We start from the raw sequence: 22,932 nt of genomic DNA, 5'->3' as shown, positions 1-22,932 counted from the left end.
CCCACTACACTGGAAAGGCCTCTCCCATACTTCTCCAATAACCCGGTCATGTACTAATTGTGGCCATGTCGTCTCTGCAAACTTCTTAATCTCATCCGCCCACCTAACTTTTTCCTGCCCCCTGCTACGCTTCCCTTTCCTTCCCTGCCCCCTGCTACGCTTCCATTCCCTGCACGCCTCACCTTTTCTTGCATAATGATATGGATGTGATCCAGTGTAGAGTAACTTTCCTGAAGCCCGCCTTTTCCCTTGGTTGACCAAAGTCCAGTGTTGCCCTTATTCTATTGGAGATTATTTATGGTAAATATTTTATACAATACTAAAAATATTAAATTATGGGGTTTTAAGTGCCAAAACCACTTTCTGATTATGAGGCACGCAGCAGTGGAGGACTCCGGAAATTTCGGCCACCAGGGGTTCTTCAACGTGCACCTAAATCTAAGTACACGAGTTCATGGTTATGAACTAGCCCCCTTCATTGCTTTACTAAACGTACACGAGTGTTCATCATCATCATCATCAGCCTGGTTAGGCCCACTGCAGGGCAAAGGCCTCTCCCATACTTATCCAACTACCCCAGTCACGTGCTAATTGAGGCCATGTTGTCCCTCCAAACTTCCTAATCTCATCCGCCCACCTAACTTTCTGCCGCCCCCTGCTACGCTTCCATTCTCTTGGAATGTAGTCTGTAACCCTTAATGACCATCGGTTATCTTCCCTCTTCATTACATGTCCTGCCCATGCCCATTTCTTTTCCTTGATTTCAACTAAGATGTCATAACTCGCGTTTGTTCCCTCACCCAATCTGCTCTTTTCTTATCCCTTAATTTTACACCCATCATTCTTCTTTCCGTAGCTCGTTGCGTCGTCCTCAATTTAAGTAGAAGCCTTTTCGTAAGCCTCCAGGTTTCTGCCCCGTTGGTCAGTACTGTTAAGACACAGCTATTATACACTTTTTTCTTGAGGGATAATGGAAACCTGCTGTTCTTGATCTGAGAATGCCTGCCAAACGCACCTCACCCCAGCCCATTCTTATCCTTCTGATTGTTTCAGTCTCATGATACGGATCCGGGGTCACTACCTGCCCCAAGTAGATGTATTCCCTTACCACTTCCAGTGCCTCGCTACCTATCGTAAACTTCTGATCTCTTCTCGAGGCTCTTAAACATTACTTTAGCTTTCCGCAGTTTAATTTTTAGGGCCGGATTCTGAAATACTCCTAACCTTAGACCGTTTCCCTACCTTTCGCAAGGAGTCCTCCATGCTACCTAAACGTTAGGCGCCCTCGGAAGGCCACCGCAAATTCTAAAAGCTTCCTCTTGCCTTCCCTGCGGAAGGAGCGCCTCACCAAAGGAAGTGTAACGTTAGAGGCTCTTGGTTTCGAGATTACTTACAAAAAATGCAAAATATTTGTAATCAATTTCCAAGGTAAATTGTCGAGACTGTTAAAATTGCATTTCTACTTGGATACCAGGGCATAAATTCCATTTATTTGGTTAATAACGTAAAAATAGTTCAAAAATGATGCATATGGCAGGAAAGAAAACTCAGTCTAGCAACTATGGCAGCATCTGAGTTCGGTTGGTCAGGCGTCGCTTTCTTTCTTTTCGTGCGCTTTGTTTCGTGTGTGTGTATTCGCCGAGAATACCCTTTACTTGTTTCGGAAGACTTCTGTGTCGTCTCCACCGGGACTTTTAAAGGTTATATGAGTACAATCGATGCGAATCCTCTGATTGAATAGAACCTGGTCATGACTACACTCGCTTCACTGGCGTTTGGCAGCCGAACGTACTTGGTATACATACGTAGGCATATCAGCTGTGTCACCTCCCAAATACATCGGTACACAGAGGGTTACACAAGGTCGCCTACAACAATCTACATGGTACCCGTTCCGTAAAAACGCAGTGCAATGCGGACCTTCAAGAGAGCAGGCAGTGGTTCTCCTCTGTTGTCAGTGTTACAATGCAGTTGCAGATCTGCCAGTATGGCTGTAACAGATCGCTTGGAAAAACGTTACCGGGCTAGAAAATCCACTTCGTCGTAGTATTCCAGTGGATTCTGCCTGTCAGTAAGACGCCGGGCTGGAGTCAAAGGCGGAGCCCCTTGTACACAGTCCCGTAAACAAGTTCATTTGCTCGTCGAAGAAACCGTGCAGACCTTTCGAAGCTATCGTCTTCGGATAAATATCGCAAGGCCGTCATTCTTGCCGCTCGCTTTTCACAAAATCAAAGTAAATAGTTATGCCACAAAACGCGGTCCGCGGAACCGAACTGGACGTCAATACATGGCGCCTGGCTACCGCGGCCTTGGCTGCCACGGCACCTATTCCAGCCGAGCGTATCGCGTACAAAGTCGTGCGGAGAAGCGTGCGTTAAGTTAGAGGAACACGGTTAGGAAGCATGAAGGTAGCATTGCGGCTCCCTAAGCGCGGGGAAGCACCAAGGAGGCCCTAACTTAGTGCCCCTTACTAAGGTACGTTCCAGAATTGACGCCAGGTCGCCTTACAGCGTGTGAGGCATCCTTATTAAGGAAAGGAGTGTTTCAGAATCCGGGCCTTAGACCCACCCTTCTGCTTTGCCTCTCTAGGTCATTGAGCATGCAATTCAATCATTCCCCTGAGTTACTAAGCAAAGCAATATCATTAGCGAATCGCAAGTTACTAAGGTATTCTCCATTAACTCTTATTCCCCATTCTTCCTAATCCAGGTCTCTGAATGCTTCCTGTAAACACGCTGTGAATGGCATTGGAGACATCGTATCTCTCCGTATGACGCCCTTCTTTATTGGGATTTTGTTGCTTTCTTTATGGAGGACTGCGGTTGCTGTGGAGCCGCTATAGATGTGTTTCAGTATTTTTACATACGGCTCATCTACACCCTGATTCCGTAATGCCTCCATGACTGCTGAGATATCGACTGAATCAAACGATTTTTCGTAATCAATTAAAGCTATATATAAGGGTTGGTTATATTCCGCCCATTTCTCTATCACCTGATTGATAGTTTGAATATGGTCTATTGCTGAGTAGCCTTTACGAAATGCTGCCTGGTCCGTTGGTTGACAGAAGTCTAAGGTGTCCCTGATTCTATTTGCGATTACCTTAGTAAATACTTTGTAGGCAACGCACAGTAAGCTGATTGGTCTATAATATTTCAAGTCTTTGGCTTCCCATTTCTTAAGGATTAAGATTATGTTGGCGTTCTTCCAAGATTCTGGTACGCTCGAGGTAATGAGGCATTGCCTATACAGGGTGGCCAGTTTTTCTAGAAAAATCTGCCCGCCATCCTTCAGCAAATCTGCTGTTACCTGATCCTCCCCAGCTGCCTTCCCCCTTTGAATAGCTCCCAAGGCTTTCTTTACTTCTTCCGGCGTTACTTGTGGGACGTCAAATTCCTCTACACTATTCCCTCTTCCATTATTGTCGTGGGTGCCACTGGTACTGTATCAATCTCTATAGAACTCCTCAGCCACTTCAACTATCTCATCCATATTAGTAATGATATTGCCGGCTTTGTCTCTTAACGCATACATCTGATTATTGCATATTGCTAGTTTCTTCACTGCTTTTCGGCTTTCTCCCTTCCTGAGAGCATGTTCAATTCTATCCATATTATACTTCCTTATGTCAGCTGCCATAAGCTTGTTGATTAACTTGGAAAGTTCTGCCAGTTCTATTCTAGCTGTAGGGCAAGATGCTTTCATACATTGGCGTGTCTTAATCAGATCTTTCGGCTCCTGCGATAGCTAACTGGTATCATATCTAACGAAGTTACCACCGACTTCTATTGGACACTCTTTAATGATGAACATAAGATTGTCGTTCATTGCTTCAACACTAAGGTCCTCTTACTGAGTTGAAGCCGAATACCTGTTCTGTAGCTTGATCCTGAATTTCTCTATTTTCACTCTTACAGCTAATTCCTTGAGCGGCTTCTTATGTGCCAGTTTATTCCGTTCCCTCTTCAAGTCTAGGCCGATTCTAGTTCTTACCATCCTATGGTCACTGTAGCGCACCTTGCCGAGCACGTCCACATCTTGTATGATGACACGGTTAGCGCAGAGTATGAAGTCTGTTTCAATTCTAGACTCGCCATTCGGGCTCCTCCACGTCCACTTTCGGCTATCCCGCTTGCGGAAGAAGGTATTCATTACCCGCATATTATTTCGTTCTGCAAACTCTACTAACAACTCTCCCCTGCTATTCCTAGAACCTATGCCATATTCCTGACTTCCACTGACTTGTCTCCAGCCTGCTTCTTGCCTACCCAGGTATTGAAGTCACGCATCAGTATGGTGTATTTTGTTTTGACTTTACCCATCGCCGATTCCACGTCTTCATAGAAGCTTTCGACTTCCTGGTCATCATGACTGGATGTAGGGCGTAAACATGTACGACCTTCAATTTGTACTTCTTATTAAGTTTCACAACATGACCTGCTACCCTCTCGTTAATGCTATAGAATTCCTGTATGTTATCAGCTTTATCCTTATTAATCAGGAATCCGACTCCTAGTTTTCATCTCTCCGCTAAGCCCCGGTAGCACAGGACGTGCCCGCTTTTTAGCACTGTAAATGTTTCTTTTGTCCTCCTAACCTCACTGAGTCCTATTATATCCCACTTACTGCCCGCTAATTCCTCCAATAGCACTGCTAGACTCGCCTCACTAGATAACGTTCTACCGTTAAACGTTGCCAACTTCAGATTACAAGTCTTCAGATTCCAAGGGTCAGTTATAATAAAGTTCTCTATTAAGACACCCGTTTTTCACGGGCGAAATAATTGCATAGCCACATATACACGCAGGCAGATGGTAGTACATAAATGTGTGCGTTTCCGTGGATGTGTCCCATATCACAAATTCTTTGATGAAATTATCGTGTTTATAACCAAATAAATGGTGTATATTTCTCCCTTTTGTGATATAGTGAGTACACCTAGAGAATAGAGTAAAGAAATTGGATTGACGCAGCATCACTGAAGCTCTTCACCACAACTCACCTGCATGCAGCCAAGACTAACCGACGGGACGCCCCCCGGAATGCGATCGGCCCCCAGGTTGGAGCGACTTCCGGCATTTTCCTTGCAAGACTAGGTCCACTTCCATCTAAATATGCCCCTCCTCCTCCTGCTTGTGATGTGACAGATTCCCGGTGTTAAAATTTTGAGCTATAGAACCGTCGTTCTGCTGAGGGTTAACTTTGCTGCAATAGCGCACTTTATGGTAGTTAGGCACATAGTCGACGACCCCCCTTTCTCGTGAACGACGAGAGCAGCTTCGTTGTGCACACTCAATCAAGGCCACGCGAGTGTGCAAGCTTCTCGTAAAAAAAAAAAAAAAATCCATCATACGCCACTTTGACAAGTATGCTGCGTATCAAACGCCTTATAGCCTAAAGCTAGCATCAAAGTTTCTACATTTACGCTGAAAAACGCCTGCATTCTCATAAAAGCTGTGGATGTTCGGGGAAAAAACGACATTGCCCCTTACGGTACTGGACCAATAAAGTCGTGTGAGTGACGAATGGTCCGTCGTAAGGGTGCAACGATTATTATAGATAGGTGAGGTAGGCGGGTAATTAATGCGCCCATCCTCTGTACAGATAAACCACATTCCTTAATCACCCATCCGTAGGCGAGGCCCTTACACAAGTTCACAATTACTATTTACAACTCTCCCTGCCAATTTACCTGCTTAAAAACATGCGCGCCAGCTTCTCTTTTTTTTTTCTTTGAGCAAGAAGGCAGTGAGAGAAAAGAGAGCATACATGAATGGTATTGAAGTTGTAAAACATTTCACAATTCATCTGCTTCCTAAAGCGAAAATGACGTTTGAAACCTCAAGGAAGCCTCTTCAATAAATGACAGCTTATGCCAAGGCTTTCAGGCCAATATCAACGTCACTACGCTTTTCGTTAATGTTCACTGCAAATAAGCTGTCCCTTAAAACAAAGAAGCGCCTGTGTCTATCTCAGGGAGTTTAAGTTGCTTTTTAAATTCTTTTCTTCAAAGTACTGAAGTGCAAGTCCAAATTTCATAACGGTGCCCAGAGGACACTCGTGCAGTTTTAAAAGATTTGCGGCATACACAAGTAACACCTATACGGTTCCCATATAATAACACTCATTTATTGTTTTGCATTAGGTGACGATGGTACTCCTTTGAGCGTTCAGGGCCAAAAATGCTGAACAGCTTGGAGAACAGTGCGTGCTCGTAGGGCTTCAGCCGACCTAAAGTTAGTAATAGTGCTGCATATCTAATGGGTAACGGACACTCACCCTGAAGTTGTCGCTCATAAAGCAGTAGATTATAGGATTGACGAAGCTGTTCGCCATCGAGAACCAGTGGCAGGAGAAGAAGGCCGCGATGTACAGGTACTCCTGCTCGGCCGTGTCTGGTTGCATGGCGGCGCGATCGAAGTACAATATCAAGTTCATCAGGTGGATCGGCAGCCAGCACACGGCGAACATCACCACCACCGTCGCCAGCATCTTGACAACCTGAGGGGAAAATGGTGCAGTAGGGTGAGATTGTGCGATGCAGTGGTGCGGATTTAGCCCAGACCTACGACTTCTACAAAGAAAAAGCTCGTTTACGTACTACCGGGGAGCCACGCTTAGGAGAAACCATTTCAATAACCTCATTTCTATTAACACTGCTGCGGCTAACTGCTCTCGGACAAGTCGACAAAAAAAAGGAGGGCCTGATTTATTTTATTATGAAACATTTTATTGCAGTTTTCTAACCAGTCTGTGTTGGTTAATCTAAGCAGAATTTACTGGAATGCAATTTCTCAGCTCTTCTTGGTGTTTGTCATCTCTCAAGCTCAAATGATGCCGAACGTACGTCGGCAACATGGTGGTGTCTTTCGCGTTTTGCTAAAAACGGAAAGTATGCGATGAATGAATCGCGAAAATTTCGTGCGGGCACGATTTTGCAACATGAGCTGAGCTCAACTGCGTTCAGTGAAAGCAAAACAACTGCTACTTCGAAACTGCTGTAGTACGGGCGTACCCATTTGTTTGGGGATGTACATGCTTTAATAACTTAACAAAATACCCAGTAATAATTACGGTATGGCAAGTACAACAATTGTAAGGAAGTAGCCAAATGTGTGCCAAGGTAGACAGTGTATCTGAACAAGGAAATACATAAAGGCTGATCAGGAGCTAAATCAGTATCATTGCTGTCAACACGCAAATAACTGTAAACAAAAATACCAGCTCTAATAATAAATGTTGACAAAGTGTAAAAGGTTGTATCTTAGATTATTTTGTCACTCCCATGACAGGCTATTTAAAGCCATGTACTTGGCATGGCTCCTCATATCACTTGCACTCGCTTCCCTAGACCCAATTCTTTGCAATCTATGTGTAAAGCTAAAGACCATGACAGAGTCATTCGGGGTGGTCGCCCTGTACCGTGCATCTAACCTTATGTCTGTGATCCGCCGCGCTGCCTTAGTGACGATGGTTTTGCGCAGCTAAACACGACGTCGCGGGATTGAATCCCGGCCACGGCGGCTATATTTTGGCGGAGACGAAATGCAAAAACGCTCGTGTCCCGTACTTTGAAGCAGGTTGAGGATCCCCTAGTGGTCGAAATTAATCCGGAGTCTCCCCCTACGGCGTGCCTCATAATCAGATCGCGATGTTGGCACGTAAAAGACCAGGATTTATCATTCATTCGTGTCACCACCGGCACACGCTGCTGAACATAACCTGCATTTCATACATAACAGACAACGCTACCAATAAAGACTTCTCTCACTGTTCGCATACGCGAGCAAAAAGTAATGCGTCACTTATGAATGGGAGATATAGGTATAAGTAATGTAATTCAATCCAACATTAACTTCCCTACTTTTATGTCTCGATATATGAAGCAGTGATCACATGGAAAGCGTCGCAAATATGAGCCTATTTACTACTGAGTGAGCGGAGTGACGCGTTTGTGAGACCAGTGGTCAGAGCGCTAGAATTGTGCTCGTGACCAAAAACGTCGCATACTGAAAACCCAAAGGTGTCCAAATAATACGTAATATTTCATAGCCTTACATACAGAGTGTGCAGTTGTAATGTATGAAGTAGTTGTTCTGTAGACACCTGCAGCGCACTGTTATTTCGGAAGAACAACCGCGCTTCGAAACGGACGTAGTGAGATTTCTATGACGACACTATTTGCGTAGCTTTCCCACCTTTGTCTGCTAAGTATGAAATGGAGCCAGCGAACAGCAGACCACACATCACTGCCAAAAGGTGAGCTTGAATTCCGGTAAGAACAAGGGTAGACAAGTACAAAATAAAGCATGAATCGTTGCCTTTGCTGGCGCGCCACCTGTCGGGGCAGCGCCTTACATTGCGAGGAGGGGGTCTTCTGTGTTTGCCGCAAGATGGCTGTCCGTGTGCGTCAAACGCAAAAGAAATGTAGCGGAAACGTACTTCGCTACGCGTTTAATTGCGACCTCAGTAATTTACGTGCTCATAATTACCAATATACACCCCAGTATAACTTTCTACAACACGTTTCTAAGGCAACACCGCATTCACTAGAGGCGCTTTTGTCCTACTTTTAACCGTCGAACTCATGGCTGAAGGAACGAAAGAAGGAAGAAGAAGAGGCTTGTTCGAACGGCCACGTTTGCGATGAGCTCCACTGGAAACAGCGCATCGGCCCTCGGCCGAGGATCACACCCACCGTCAACTACTGATTCCGGTAATTATAAAGTCGTTCTTCCTCGTCTACCGACTGGCAACACCGTTCTCAATTCAGTTTTCCTGCATGCTGACCTGAAAGGGCGGCCGTATCGGGCCCCGGACTTTCGCGATGCTCTCCTTTCAGTGCTAAATGCAACTGACATACTCGGCGCTGGACAATATTAGATGAGCCATTTGTGGTTGGTGACATGTTTTAACAGCATTGCGAAACAGAAACTTGTCGACAAAGGCGAGTTGTTGGTGAAGGGCTTCAAGTGCCTTGTCATAGACCCGGAATGCAAGAATACCACGATGAAGCTTCTTTGGCTTCCCCCACACCTCGAACAGAGACGGATTGTCGAAGCGCTAGAGCCATATGGCACAGTGCAGTCCATCACGAGAGAAATGTGGCGGTGTGACGGCATGGAGGGCTTGCGAATGACTAATCGAGACGTAGCGTTCACATTGAAAAATGGAGTTTCTGCCAGTAGTCTGCCACATCTGTTCAGCATATACGGCTACCAGTGTCTTATCTTAGTACCTGGCCGACCACCCCTTTCCTCCGGTGCAACAGAGTTGGGCATATCCGGCGACAATGTAGAACACCACGCTGCAGTCACTGTCACCGCTACGGTCATCCTGCAGATGCATGCGTCGGAACCGACGCTGACAAGCTTCGTGGAAATAGACCAGCTGAGGGTGATACCATCACCGATCATCTAATGGACGTGAGCGAGGTTGTGGATGCAACTGGAGAAACACTCCCTGAGACTCACCGACAAGAACAGCCGTCATCGGCTGACATTAGCCTCAGCCAGAAGCCTGCGAGCGAGGATGAGACTAAGGCGCCTGACGACGAACCAACTGTGTCATGGGCAGAATCGCCACCAGTTCAAGATCGCCCACCGTCAGTGGAATCTGGATCGATGTGCGAGGCCGCTAAGAAGCGTCCAGCGCCATCTGACAATCCGTCGCCCTCGGGAAAGGAGGCTCGCGTTCCCAAAGTGTCGAAGTTGACAAAACCGCACCGGGGAACACCTACTCCTGCAGATGTCCCTTGTGTTAACGTGCACCAAAAGCTCCATAGTGAATCACCTCATCAAGAAGGGAGTGGTGCACCTCTGGAGCAGCGTTTAGACGCTGCAGCTACATAGGTAATCATGGCGGGCGCTCTTCCCTTCCTTTTTGGTACTTTAAATGTCCGTGTCTTACGAAGTAAGCGACGGCAAGTACAGCTTCTTCATTTCTTACGCAATAGAAAATTAGATATTGCTGCTATCCAAGAAACAAAGATTGAATCCGACGAAAACACAGAAGTAGCTCTATCTCCATTCCTTTCTGACTATGATGTTTGTGTCAGCCATGCAGTAGGCGTTTCCGCAGGCTGTATGTTATTTATTAGAAAACATTTACCATGTGATTTGCTACATTTGTTTACAGATAGGGAAGGGCGCCTAATCTGTTGCGATATTGATATCAGTGGTATGAGCTTTAGATTTGTGTGCGTTTATGCTCCGAACAAGTTACGTGAACGCGAGTGTTTCTTCTTATCTCTAGAACATCATTTCTGTACTGATCGTGCATTGATCCTCTTTGGTGACTTCAATTGTGTGTGCAACGCGCAAAATCGTACGTCACTGAAGCTGAGACATGATCCAAGTAGTGATGCGTTGCAACGCGTGATATGTGATTATCAGCTTGTGGACATTGGGGAAAATGAAAAGGCGGGATGTCGATATACGCACTTCAAGGGTACCTCGCATGCAAGGCTTGATCGAATTTACGTTTCACTTAGCGCGCTACCTCTTATTTATGGTTGGTTTTGGCACGTAAAACCCCATAATTTTTTTTTTATTTATGGTTACACTGTGCACCCTATATTCTTTAGTGACCATTGCCTAGTCTCAGCATCGTTTGGCAGCCGTTGGTATCAAAGTCGGCGTATGTGCTGGGAGCTCGGGAAGTTTAATAACCAATTACTTTCGCGTGAGTGTTTCTTAAATCGTGTTACTGAGCTTATAGATCATGTGTCAAGCCGCAAGGACTTGCCACTCTTTGCTGTGTGGGAATTTAGTAAAGCAATGAAGGGGGCTAGTTGGTGAACGTTCATGGTTATATTACGCTCAGTTTTACAAACACCATATTAAGGAAGGACAGGACGTGGACGTGCGTAGCGCTACGCCCGTCCACGTCCTGTCCTTCCTTAATATCGTGTTTGTAAAACTGAGTGCAATATAACCATGAATGTGTGGGAATTATTCAAACAGGAAGTTAAAATGATAGCTATCGAAGAATCATCAATATTGGTCTTTGAAAAAAAGAATAATTACAAAGCATTGTATAGACTTCTGAGTGAATTGCATGAGCTTGAAAGCCTTCGTCCGGGTCAATATATTGATGATATTTATAAGGTCAAGGCACACTTACAAACTTTGAACGCAGAAAAATACAGAGGTGCACTATTGCTTGCGCGAGACCAGCGTTTCCTGGAAGAACAGCCTTGGAGTAGGGCCCTTGGTGATGAGCGCCGACACGCGCTGTCTAAACAAATACTAGATATAGAGTATGGTGGAATCATTGTTAATGATCCTACTCTAATAACTAAAGCGTTTTTCGAGCATTATCAAAAACTATTTCGAGACCATAAGCCATTGGATACAGATGCTGCTAAAAAAATTGTATTGTTGCTGCCCCAGTTAAATCAGGATGATTACGATTATACAAATGAAAACATTGATATTAATGAGGTAACTGCATGCATCGATTCGTTAGCGAAGAGCAAGACGCCCGGCCCGGATGGCCTTACTGCCGAATTTTATCAGTGTTTTCGTTCCCTCTTATCGCCATTATTACTTCAGGTGTACCGTGAGGCCTTGGAAGTAGGGTACCTAACCGCCACAATGTACGAAGGACACACCGCCCTTATAGCCAAAAGCGATGATGCGACTAAATTGCAAAAAGTTTACGGATATCGACCTATTTCCTTATGCAATGTTGATTATAAAATTTTTGCTAAGGTATTAGCTAACCGTTTGCAAGTTGTAATAAGATCTGTGGTCGGTGATCATCAAACATGTGGCATCAGGGGCCGCTCCAGTCAGACGAACATTCATGTTGCGAGATCGGTGCTAGAGTGTATGGCTGAGGGGATTGGACAGGTGGCAATGGTACAGCTAGATCTGGCTAAGGCGTTCGACAGGGTGAATCACTCATTCTTGTTTACTGTACTAGAGCATATAAATATCGGATCCCTGCTCCTTAAAGGTGTCAGGATATGTTATGCTAATGGTTCAACGAGGCTGATAGTGAATGGCTCTCTCTCCGATTGGATTAGGCTTGCATCATCAGTACGACAAAGATGCTCTTTGTCACCCCTTCTGTTCCGCTTGTATTTAGAACCACTTTGTATGAGCATTCTTAAAGAACAAAATTTCCAAGGGTTTAAATTACTGACTAATGAGGTTCGGGTTCTTGCGTAAGCAGACGACGTGCCCTTTTTTTGTGTAGATAAAAAGAGTGTATAGACTGCTCTTGCAATTACAGAAGAATTTTGCGCGGCTTCTGGTCCAAGCGTTAACTCTGGAAAAAGTTCAGATTTTTGGTTTGGATTATGGGCCACAATGCCATCACATTACGCAGGCATTCAATGGAAAGAAGACCTGCGTTATTTAGGTGTGCCTCTCTCACCGTATAGAAATAGCAACGCTCATTGGTCGGGAGAAGTTGGCAAAATTCAACGTAAAGTGAATGCATGTTGAGGGCGGAATTTGTCAGTGTTCTTTCGCGCTGAAGTGTGCAACGTGTTCTTAGCTTCCCGTCTTATGTATGTGCTGCAAGTACTGCACTGCTCACGACTTCGCCTTCAGGCACTGCATCGTGTATTTGCAACATTTATTTGGAGTTCGAGTTGTGAATCGATGCGGCGCGACAGTCTGTACCTCCCACTTGAACGTGGTGGTCTAGGATTAGTCCAACTCTTCGTCACGCAAATTGTTTCACGCCTGTTTTTCTTTCGAGACAATGACCATCCATTTTTGCGTGAAATGTTGCAACTACGTTTAGTTCATTACGTTCCTAATATAGTAATGTCATCAAATGCCAAAGATGTCCCACAGGCTCCCTGGGGCTTTCTCAAGGACGTTCTTGACACATTTCTTTTCTTGAAAGTGAGATTCAGCCTGGAGTACGTGTTCACTGCGAGTCGAAAAGAAGGCACTGGTGGACTCTATTTTCCCAGATCCATTGTATCGTGCACCTTATTTAAGCCGACCTTATCAGGATGTACTTAAGCGCGTCCGAAAAATGTGTGTACCTCCTGGAGTAAAAACATATTTCTTTAAATTACATTCGGAAACATTCCCTGTTAAAACTTGGTTGAATTCGAGGGGTTGCTTTGTGCCGTGGTCAACAAACTGTCGGCTCTGTCCACGTGCCGAAACCATAGATCACTGCTTCATAGACTGTAGGGACGCTGTATTTTTTTTTTTTGGGGGGGGGGGACATTCTCCAACGGACACTTAAAAAGAACATTGACATGACTCCATATACAATTAGGTTTCTACCGTTTAAGGTTACGGGTGGTCCTCCCTATGACATGTTTATAGTACTTGGTTTATATAGCCTATGGAGAAGTAGACTGTGTGATCGCCATGCCGAAGGCCCGCGATCTACAAAGTACTTCTTTCGCGAAAGTGCTGCTTGTGTAAGAAGTGTGTACGCTGCGCAGGAACCTCCGCCAGACAGGATACACTTGTTGGATGCATATGTGTGTTTGCCTGAGTTTTCAGTGGGTAGTTGCGTGCACTTTGTAATAGACCTTCAGTTTTCTCTTCCATGTAATAAAGAAAAAAAAAAACTCGTGGCTGAGTGGTAGCGTGTCCGTCTCACACTCCGGAGACCCTGGTTCGATTGCTACCCAGCCCATCTTCCCAGTTGTTTTTATTTATGAATTGCCTTCCGCCATTTTTTGCTCATGGCGAACGCCGCCGACGCCGACGACACCGGCTTTTCTGCGACACAAGCTCCTTAACGCTATCCCGTTAATACGGCCGCGAGACCGCACGTTGCCCCCACATGCGCAGTTGCAGCCCCCTCCCCTCGCGCCGTCTTCTCGCCACGTTTGGCGCCTCGCGCGCAAGAGAAGAGGGCGCGCTTCCTCGACGCATTCGTCCCTTTTGTGCGGGCGAAATTGAGCTGCCCATCGCCGGCTTACTTCACACGCTTTCTCTCGCACACACAGCGTAGGGCGCGCGGGAACGGTATTGGCGTCGAGGCCATAGCGCGGCGCCAATACCGGAATCTCTCCGTGACGTAGAAAATGTCATCACGTGATACCGATTGTGAAGTGTTCGACATCTCCAGTGTCCTCAGCCACCGTTGTTTTCGTGTTGCAAGTGTTGAATGTGTGCGTCTTATGTTGAATGCCAATGGCGGAGTCGGAGCAGCCGACGGACTCCGCGAGCGAGCACTCCACTCTGCCGTAGAGCAACGCCTCCAAATCCGCGAGTGGAACAGAACCTGCGCCGCCGGAGCAAGGCGGAAGCGGAACTTCTATCGCCGAGTTACCCAGGATACCTTGCGTGTTGCCATTTCTTTCCACTGTTTACTCCCAGCGCTGCCACACCGGTCACTTGTCTCTTCAGCGCCGTTCACCTGTTGTATTTTTAGAAGTGCGGAATAGATATCTCGCTAAGCGTGTAGCAGCTTTTGCTTCCTCGCGAGTCGTGACCGTTGGCGCTCCCCAGCAGACAAATGTGGTAAAGGAAATACGTCACGCTGAGTTGCGGTCCACTCCGCCGATATTGGCGGAGCATCTTTTTCTGCTCCGCGGAGTGACTCCCGCTCTGAATCCACTCCGACTCCCTCATTGGAACACCTTACTCCGGCCCTCACTCTGTCATTGGAACAAACTTGCTCCGAAACGAGCAGAAAAACTTGCTCCGACACCGCCATTGGAATTCAACATTAGCTGCCAAACAACCTGGTGTGCAGGCCAACAAACGTATTTAGCAAATCAACGTACGGCGTCGTCCACTTTCGTGGGGAGCGTGTGCACGCGGCACCAAGGGCGACGAACGTGAAGAGACCACTCACGTATGTGGGAGCTGTCAGGATATTTTCCAAAGTAATCTACAACTCCAAGCACATCTCGCGTACATCTATGTCTACTGAGGCAAGCGTGATTGCGCGCATCTATCTCTTGCGGTTGCGAGCACAGCGTGCGGGCGAGAGGTACGATTTCGAATTGCGTTGATTGCCGTGCATGATTCCCGGCAACGCTTCGGCCTAGTTTTGAGCGCGTAAATAAATTGGTGACGCATATGATGCTTCGATATTGGTTATTAAGTTCGCATGACCTTTAATAAAGGTCGCCATACGCACTCTTGGCGCAATCACAGTTCGCAGTATTCGTCGAGGCGAGTGCCGCGTGCCACTTTCGCCAGAATTATTGCGGGACGATGTATATGTATCCCCGGTATATTTTAGCAAGTGGAACTTCAACCGATTATATATTTTGTGTCCTCAATCCCCGCTTCCACTATTTGCACTTCTCTGAGCAGGATATTTTCACTGATGTGATATCCAGTGAGCACGCTCCAAGGCCAGTGTGCATCGCTTGCTCGACTTTTAATTACGATCACCATATTACGTTTTCAGTGAGTCTGCCGTTTTCTAGCATCAACCAATTCGTGGACCAGCAATTCAGCACATCACGACTGCTAACAGAAGGAGAGGCAATCTGTGAGGCTGAGCATGTTCGAATATGCAGCGTAAAAAAACAGCATGAAGACAAATTCCCTCTCGCCGCTCTTGTGCCGCAAAAAGCTGGAATAAACGTTCCTCTCCGCGAGGTCTTGATCAAGAGCCGGGTAGTGGAGACCGGATCATGTAGCTGCACAGTAGGGTATGAACGCGTGTTCTTACTCGAAAAAAAAAGCATTTACCTTCTGCGCATCACTATAATATATGTGCAACATTATATAATTTGTCCTAATTAATTAATCAACTCCTAAGATATTATAATTCGATTAAAAGTGCCAATGAGTAAATTGTAGGGCAACATGAAAATCTGCCGATACAGCATTATGTTTCTCAATACGTGCTACATAAAAGCGTTTTTCCGAGCACGAAAGAAGCCCTCGAATACACGCAAAGTGCCTCGAGTGGCCAGTACCGCGGCAGTTTTTCGTAATTTTGCGCGGTGATGGACTTGGACTTTACACGGAACTTCACGGCGATGGCGACAGCTGAAATGCGCTTGGAGTGTCCATATGATTGCTCCAGCAATAAAAACTTTACGTAATGAAATCACACCGAGCGCTTCACAAAGGCTAGCAAATCATCAGGTTCCGCATTGCGCGTTGCGTGTAACCTCCTACAAGTTATGCGACGGCAGCACAACAATGGGATGAAGAGTCTGAAGTGATGATCCTAGTATAACAATAGTGCGACGACGGCAGCATGATGGCAATGAGATGACGTCGAATGCAACAGAATGTAGAATCCCGATAGCTTAACGAACGTGGTATGACGAGAAGTTGATGACGAAGTTGGAATGACCACGATGGCACCACGATTACGGAATGACAAATGCACGACGACGACTGTTTAATGGCGATTGCGTGACAACGGCGTCATAATCACGATTGAACTAAGGCACTATGAGTACGCTAGAATGACGAAGAAGGGATAATGTGGATAGAACGACAAAGACGCCATGACAACAATGGCACCACGATGACTATGTGACCACGATGGCGTGACGAAGATGACGTGACGACGAGTGTATGACGGTATGGTGACGATGGCTTGACGACAACCGTATGTCGAGAATCAGATGACGATGACCATATAAAGACAATGGCGTGAGATGATGTGGCGATGGCTGCAATAAGGTGAAGGCTAGAGGATGACGGCGTGACGACGATGACACATGCCCAGCGGCAGGACAGTATACCGAGTCGCGCATACCTAGCGACATATACCCACGGGATCTGTAGGCTGCACTATCTGCGGGATACGAGCAGTACTGCGAATGACGCCAACGGCTCAAAGCTGAGCAATGAGCTGATAAAATATAAAGCGCTATATCTTTGAAAATCACCGTCCGAGCACTCCGTGGAGATGATTAGCCAGCGAAGCTGAAGCGTGCGGACCGGGTGTTTATCACTGGGTTAATCCCGACGGTTCATTAAACGACGCCTTGGTAGGCTGCCGGGTCTTCGGTACGGAGTTGCTGCTTGCGATCGGCAGCACAGTCTGTTCTTGTGCCCGGGCTGCAGCATCGGCATCTCGTAGACGAGCTATTTCCCGGTTATGCTCGCGGCGGTGCTGATCTAAAGCTGCCTGCTCTTCAGGAGTACGTATGACGCGTGACCTACCCATTTCAGAACCGGACAGAAACTGCTGTGCGCGCGCTCGGCAGCGACGGAAAGCAACGACGTCCGTGCTGGCGCAGACAATCGCACGCCTCTCTTTCTTTTCTTTGCGCATGCGGGTGGGGTTGCGCCGGGCAGGCGACGAACGGATGGACGAATCGGCTAGCCATATACAACTTCGCTGTAAAAAGCAAATGGAGAAAAGTAGCGAGTGCACCTGATCGCGAGTGCTGACAGCTGCAAGCAACAGTAAAGGAGGGGGAGAAGGACCGAAAGCTTCGTTCATTAAAGTCTTCGACTTGACGAAAACGTCCTTCGACGGCAAATTTACTGGAATGGTGGACGGTGACGCTGTAACGCTCTAACCGTGATATCGCACGCGACCTCCGCAGTGCTCAGCCATTCAAACGTGATACACAGAGTAATTGATTGACGGCGCTTTTTGCACCACTGGTGGATGCCGGGGAAACCGAGCTGATTCTTTGTAGTATACGATGAAAGCGAGCGCCTTTGTTATGCATTGCGGCTGCATTTGGTCCACTTTAGTCAGCCAGCGGTCACCCAGCGGCCACGAGAGGGGAAACACCACGAGCTGCCATGTGGTCCGATTATCATGTTTGCATCACCGAGCACTGTACATGAAAAGAAATTACATTCAGGCTGTTACGCTTAGCTGCGATAAACCAACCGAAAAGAAATAAAACGGGCACACGAATATTAAATTGGCACCAAGGAAGAAATGTTGTCGTTTGAATCAAAGCTTCATGTTTGTATTGTTTAGCTCGCGATCATGACGTAAAGATGTTATCCAAGCGAGCCAGCCCGAGCTACGCCTAAGATGAGCTGAATCAAAGGGAGGTAAAGCTTTCTGTGCTCTAGGGCTTAAGTTAGAGCGCAAATGTATGGCGGTGAGTGTATGGCGACGATGGCTTGACGACAGCAAAAATGGTAGGTGACCGTAATCTTTGACTTAGGTGTCTGTTAGTGGCACTCGCACCTCGGCATTGGTTTGCTTTAGGTTAAGCGAGTGAACGTTTTTTCCCTGGCACGATCCGTGGGCGAGGAGGTAGGGAGGGCGAGGAGTAAGCGCAGCACGCACCACCTGGCGGGGCGTAAGAGCAAGTAACGAACGCGCGCGCGCAGCTGTTGCGAGCAAACGAGCGAGCGAACAGGCGAACGCCGGGAGAGGAGAAGCGAGAGAGGAGGGAGCGAGGTCACATCCGCTCTGCTATGCAGGCGTTCAGTCTATACCAGGCAACTGTCTTCCATTAAATAGTCATTTAAATATCATGCTACATTCTCGTGTGCAATATCATTAGTGGCATCATTACGTCCGCTTTCTACTTCTGGGTTTCCAGGAATTTTGCTAAAGTCGTGCTCACGTGGCAGGTCTCTAAAGTCTACGATTTTGGGCTTTGGTGTGCGGTGATCTGTGATTTCTAATTTATTCTAATTATTTCAGACAATTCAGTAATGTTACGATTGCAAACATCCGAAGAAACATGCACCCCGAATACATTAACCGAGGCAAAAGAAAGGACAGAGCCGAGGCGCTTCTCCGTTCACTCGGCAGGCCTAGAAACGCGCGCTTTTGTCGGCGCAGCCGAATATCCCGACGGCCATAAATACACCGCCGTAGTCATAGACGCAGTCTCCAAAATCAGAATCGCATGCAGCGTATGCACCAAACACTCGGAAATAGCAAAGGAAGTAGCTATCGCGCTGGCCCTCACAGATCAGGATTGCGAAGTCGTACTAAGCGACTCGCAAACAGCAGTAAAGAATTACGTCAAAGGTGGAATTTCCAAGAAAGCCCTGGCCATTCGTCGAGCTTGCGGCGAAACCGCAAGCTCGACGATCGTATGGTTCCCCGCGCACGTCACCACGGAAAGCGACGCCTTCCCGAATTTAAACGAGACGGTGCACCGGACGGCGCGAGATATGACCCGCCACGCCGAACTAGGCAACGCTTCTCGCACGATAGCGAGCACTCCACGCGCAGAGCGCGACAGGCTCACTAGATACGCTGACATAACCAAAGCATATCTAAATGCCAGAAGGTTACACTCACCACCAAGGCCTAAATTCAACAGGAGGCATGCCTAAAGGTGTTCGGCTGAAGACAGCTCCAGACGAACACCTTCACTAACCCATTCCATCTGAAACGTGTCTTCCCAGATAAGCATCAGGACGACTTCTGCAAATTGTGCCATGAAGGGCTGGCAACACTAAAAGACATGTTGTGGGAGTGCAATGTAATCATAGGAAGCATGGTAGTTACTCCGGAGACCCTGTCGTCGAGGTGGGCCGCCACTCTGCGCAGCTCAGACCTTGGCATCCAGACGTGGGCAGTCGAGCAAGCCCGTGAGGCGGCATTGAGGCAGGGCCTTGACGTTCCGCCGTAGGAGACCTAAGCCCAGGTCGCGTTAAACCTTGCCGGACGTTCAATAAAGTTGTATCCGTCCGTCCGTTCAGTAACTCAACTTGTAACTAAACTTTTGCCCTGATATCATATCTGTAATGAAACCCATAAATTTTGCACTGTACTATTTTTTTTATTTTTTATGATTTATTTTGAATTTCGTTCACGGTCGTGTCAGGAGGTGAACCGGTAGTGCTGCGCAAGAAACAAGAGTGCCATTTGATACTCGTACCACTAATGTTATATCCAAACTGGTGTCACCTGCAGGATGACACCCGTTTCCATGTTTCATTTGCCAAAGTATGGGATGAAATGAATCGGCGTTCCAGTTACTTTTGTGCTCCAATGCATAAGAGGCGTTGCTAAAAAAGTAAGTGGAACAACAGTGCATTTTTAAGGTGAATTTGATGGCCCGTATCTCCAAACCACAGCGAACGGGGATAGCCGATATTCTAGTTGACATTAAGAATTGAAAAAAAAAACGGAGCTGGGGAGGTCATGTAATGCATAACGTAGAGTAAATAATCATTGGACCATTAGCATTCTCGAGCGCCACTTCCATATGATGCACACGACGTTCTCCTCGTCAGTTAGTTTCACATTATCCGGCTTTTGATACAGGCATAGGTGCCATGGCTCTCAAAACCTGTGTGGAGCGCAAGACCATGTTCAAATCATCAAGCTTTGTCGTCGCACGATATCTTATTTGATATCACAGAAGCGTCCTGTTCCCAAGATCCCATTGCCACGGGGACATGAGTTCGAATTCCAGTGAAAATGGCAGGCAAATTTTATTTTAAGCGCATACCCGGCTACCTTCCACTCATTTCACCGACGTTTGTGTGTAACACCTGTTTTGTTACAACAATCTAAGTTTTTCACCGATATTATGATACAATTGAATATCATGCACTGATAATAAGCAGGTCTGCATGTGCTCTCGAGAGACCTATGAACCAATCATATATTACGCAGGTATAATGCGGGTATTTCTTTGATTAGGCAGAAGACACATGAGATCACATGCAGCCCTGTAAGGTGGAAATGCCGTTTTGTTATATAAGCTGGTGTGCAAATTCTCAAATTGTCTGCAGCGGAAGCGATAGTGGCCTTGGTGAACAACATTTTTCTTCGTCTTATTGGGATGATGAAGCTGAGGATGAGGAGACGGCGTGACGACGTCAAAGTAACGTCAATAATTACAATTGTCGTCATCAGAGTAAAGAAATGGACGGACAAGGTAAACCCTGTTACGAGCACTTAACTGTTGTTGCAGTAAAATAGTGTTGCAAGAAACCTCCCCAACGCCTTCTACTATATATATAACTACTAAGCAAGAACAATTCGCGGTGCCTTTTATCACTCTGAAAATATTCCTCTGCTGACGGTTAGTCACGCGGGGTTAGTCTAAACCCACAGCTAGCACCAAGGAATAAATATACAGAGAACCAATACTTAAACAATAATAACTTGCAGTGCGAAAGCCCACCGCATACGAGGACTAATCATTTAGAGAAACGGTGTGATGAACAGCAAGGTGTAATGCTTGAGGTTGCATGCCTCGTCGCTCAGCGTTAAAACGAGTATGTGGGATGTAGACGAGAAAAGTCAAAACTGTTGCGAACACAGTAAGAAAGCTGGGTAGCTGTGTGTTTCTATGCGGGAGGGGGAAGTAGAGAGAGAAGGGGGAGAAAAAGAGTCGGAAGTAGGTCCAGCAAGCGTATCCATCACAATTATGACGAGTACTTAACACGGTCATTTATCACTGCACAACGGTCTTCGTTCAGCATTTATTATGCGCGACGAAACTGGGCAGCTCCCTCGAAAAGCAGTCTTAGGAATTATATCCCGGCACCTCAAGAGACCCAGTTTTGCGACATGCGCCAGCCGATGCGTCTTTTTTATCACAAATAAGAAAAAAGAGAAGAAGGAAACACTCAATGCAACAGAACAATCGTCCGTTAAGCGAAGAAAGATGTTGGTGCTCCCTAGAATCACGATTCATGCTCTGTGTTCCGGATAATTTTCGGCTAACTGTTCAATAACCAGTACGAGAATGTAATGTGCATGCATCGAAGAGGTGGTAACTGAAATGTTTGCAAATAATTAGCGATTAAGGAACTAATTGTTCATCTTTTGTGCAAGTAGGCTACTTTGAGATAATTTTTTTGAGGAAGGGAAAGGCAACTTCATTCTGTGCCTGATAAAAGTACACAAAAAGAAAGGAGCGAAGGAAAGAGTAGCGAGTAGCAGCTACCACGTTGGTAGAACGAGACCTCAATAACTGAGGCCTCATTGACTACGTGAGTGCCCGTAATGTGCATTGCGTAGCAAGTAAAAATTGCTTCGCTGCTGGCAAGAATAATATGTGGGATAAATGTCAGGAAGGACAAGGACATCGGTCACATAATAATTTTAATTTTGTACTCCGTGCAGGTGGAGAATGCTTTTGCTTTGAAAGATGAATTAATGAAAAAGGAAACAGAAAACGTCTGTCAGAAAAAACACTTACCTTTAAAAAGTCAACCACGCTGTTTTGATTTTAAGATGAAAAAGTTGGTCCTCGCAACAAAGAACACAGAAGTCCGTTAAAGAAGCGCGGTTCCTTGTATTATCGCAATCACAGACCAGCGCATCTTTAAGCGCAGCAATCGGAGAATGGTCTTAGATGAGATATCTGATCCCCTCTTAGTAAAAGGATTCCCTGAAGGACTGAAAACAGGACAAAGTTATTCCAGTAGGAAAAGCAGAGGCTTTTGTTAGCAATATATTGAGTGAAGGACGACGGTTAAGCGTTCATGAAATACGCCGAAGAAAAGTGGCGCTGCATTCAGCAGCCGAGGGATTACGATTTGCAAATTCCTAAGCTATTTTTGTGTTTACTAGTAGATCATGGGCAAAGAAATGACAGGTGGACTAGTTGGCATGGGTTTACTATAACTTAAAGGTTGTTAGCGTCCTTGTCATAAGTGCCGAATTGGGCGGGCTTGAAGGCTCGAATCCCTCCCCCCCCAGATATGTTTGGGGGGCTGTGCCCCTCCCCCGAGCCCTGGAGATTAGCGATGGGGTCAGGGGGCCTGACGTTTTCTTTTATACGGTTTTGGACAAACAGACCGAAGAACTACAGTTGCCTAAATGTTGAAAGAACAGCTCAGCCTTAAATTGCCGCGTCTACGTAGATTTGCCTCGTGCCATCAAAGGGGAAGGATGACAACCCCAAGAGTTTTCGATCCAGTTCACCATCAGGGATTCCGAGTGGCAACGGCAGCCCTCCGAACGTCTGCTTTTTCCAAGTCTCTGTGCGGAATCAAATGAACGATCACTTGATAAGTGCAGGTGCATATTTCTTGCACATTTTCTTCTGAGACTTCGAACCCTTTCCGAACACCCCAGGCACTACTCTCATGGCGACTTTGACGACGGAGCGCGCGCGCA

General features: G+C 46.5%; 1 protein-coding gene and 1 pseudogene across 1 annotated transcript in view; one reads left to right on the top strand and one right to left on the bottom strand.

Moving 5' to 3' along the window:
* LOC126548340 (RYamide receptor-like) overlaps nt 1-22,932 on the bottom strand; it is a 409,825-nt gene that overhangs the window by 36,545 nt on the left and 350,348 nt on the right. The window contains exon 4 of the mRNA XM_072285022.1: nt 6,280-6,501. Coding sequence (XP_072141123.1) covers nt 6,280-6,501 — 222 coding nt within the window. The remainder of the gene's footprint in view (nt 1-6,279; nt 6,502-22,932) is intronic.
* On the top strand, nt 8,884-9,851 carry LOC140215493 (uncharacterized; annotated as a pseudogene).

Source organism: Dermacentor andersoni, chromosome 1 (assembly GCF_023375885.2).
Source record: "Dermacentor andersoni chromosome 1, qqDerAnde1_hic_scaffold, whole genome shotgun sequence".
Lineage (NCBI taxonomy): Eukaryota > Metazoa > Arthropoda > Arachnida > Ixodida > Ixodidae > Dermacentor > Dermacentor andersoni.
This window is presented reverse-complemented; position numbering and strand designations above follow the sequence as displayed.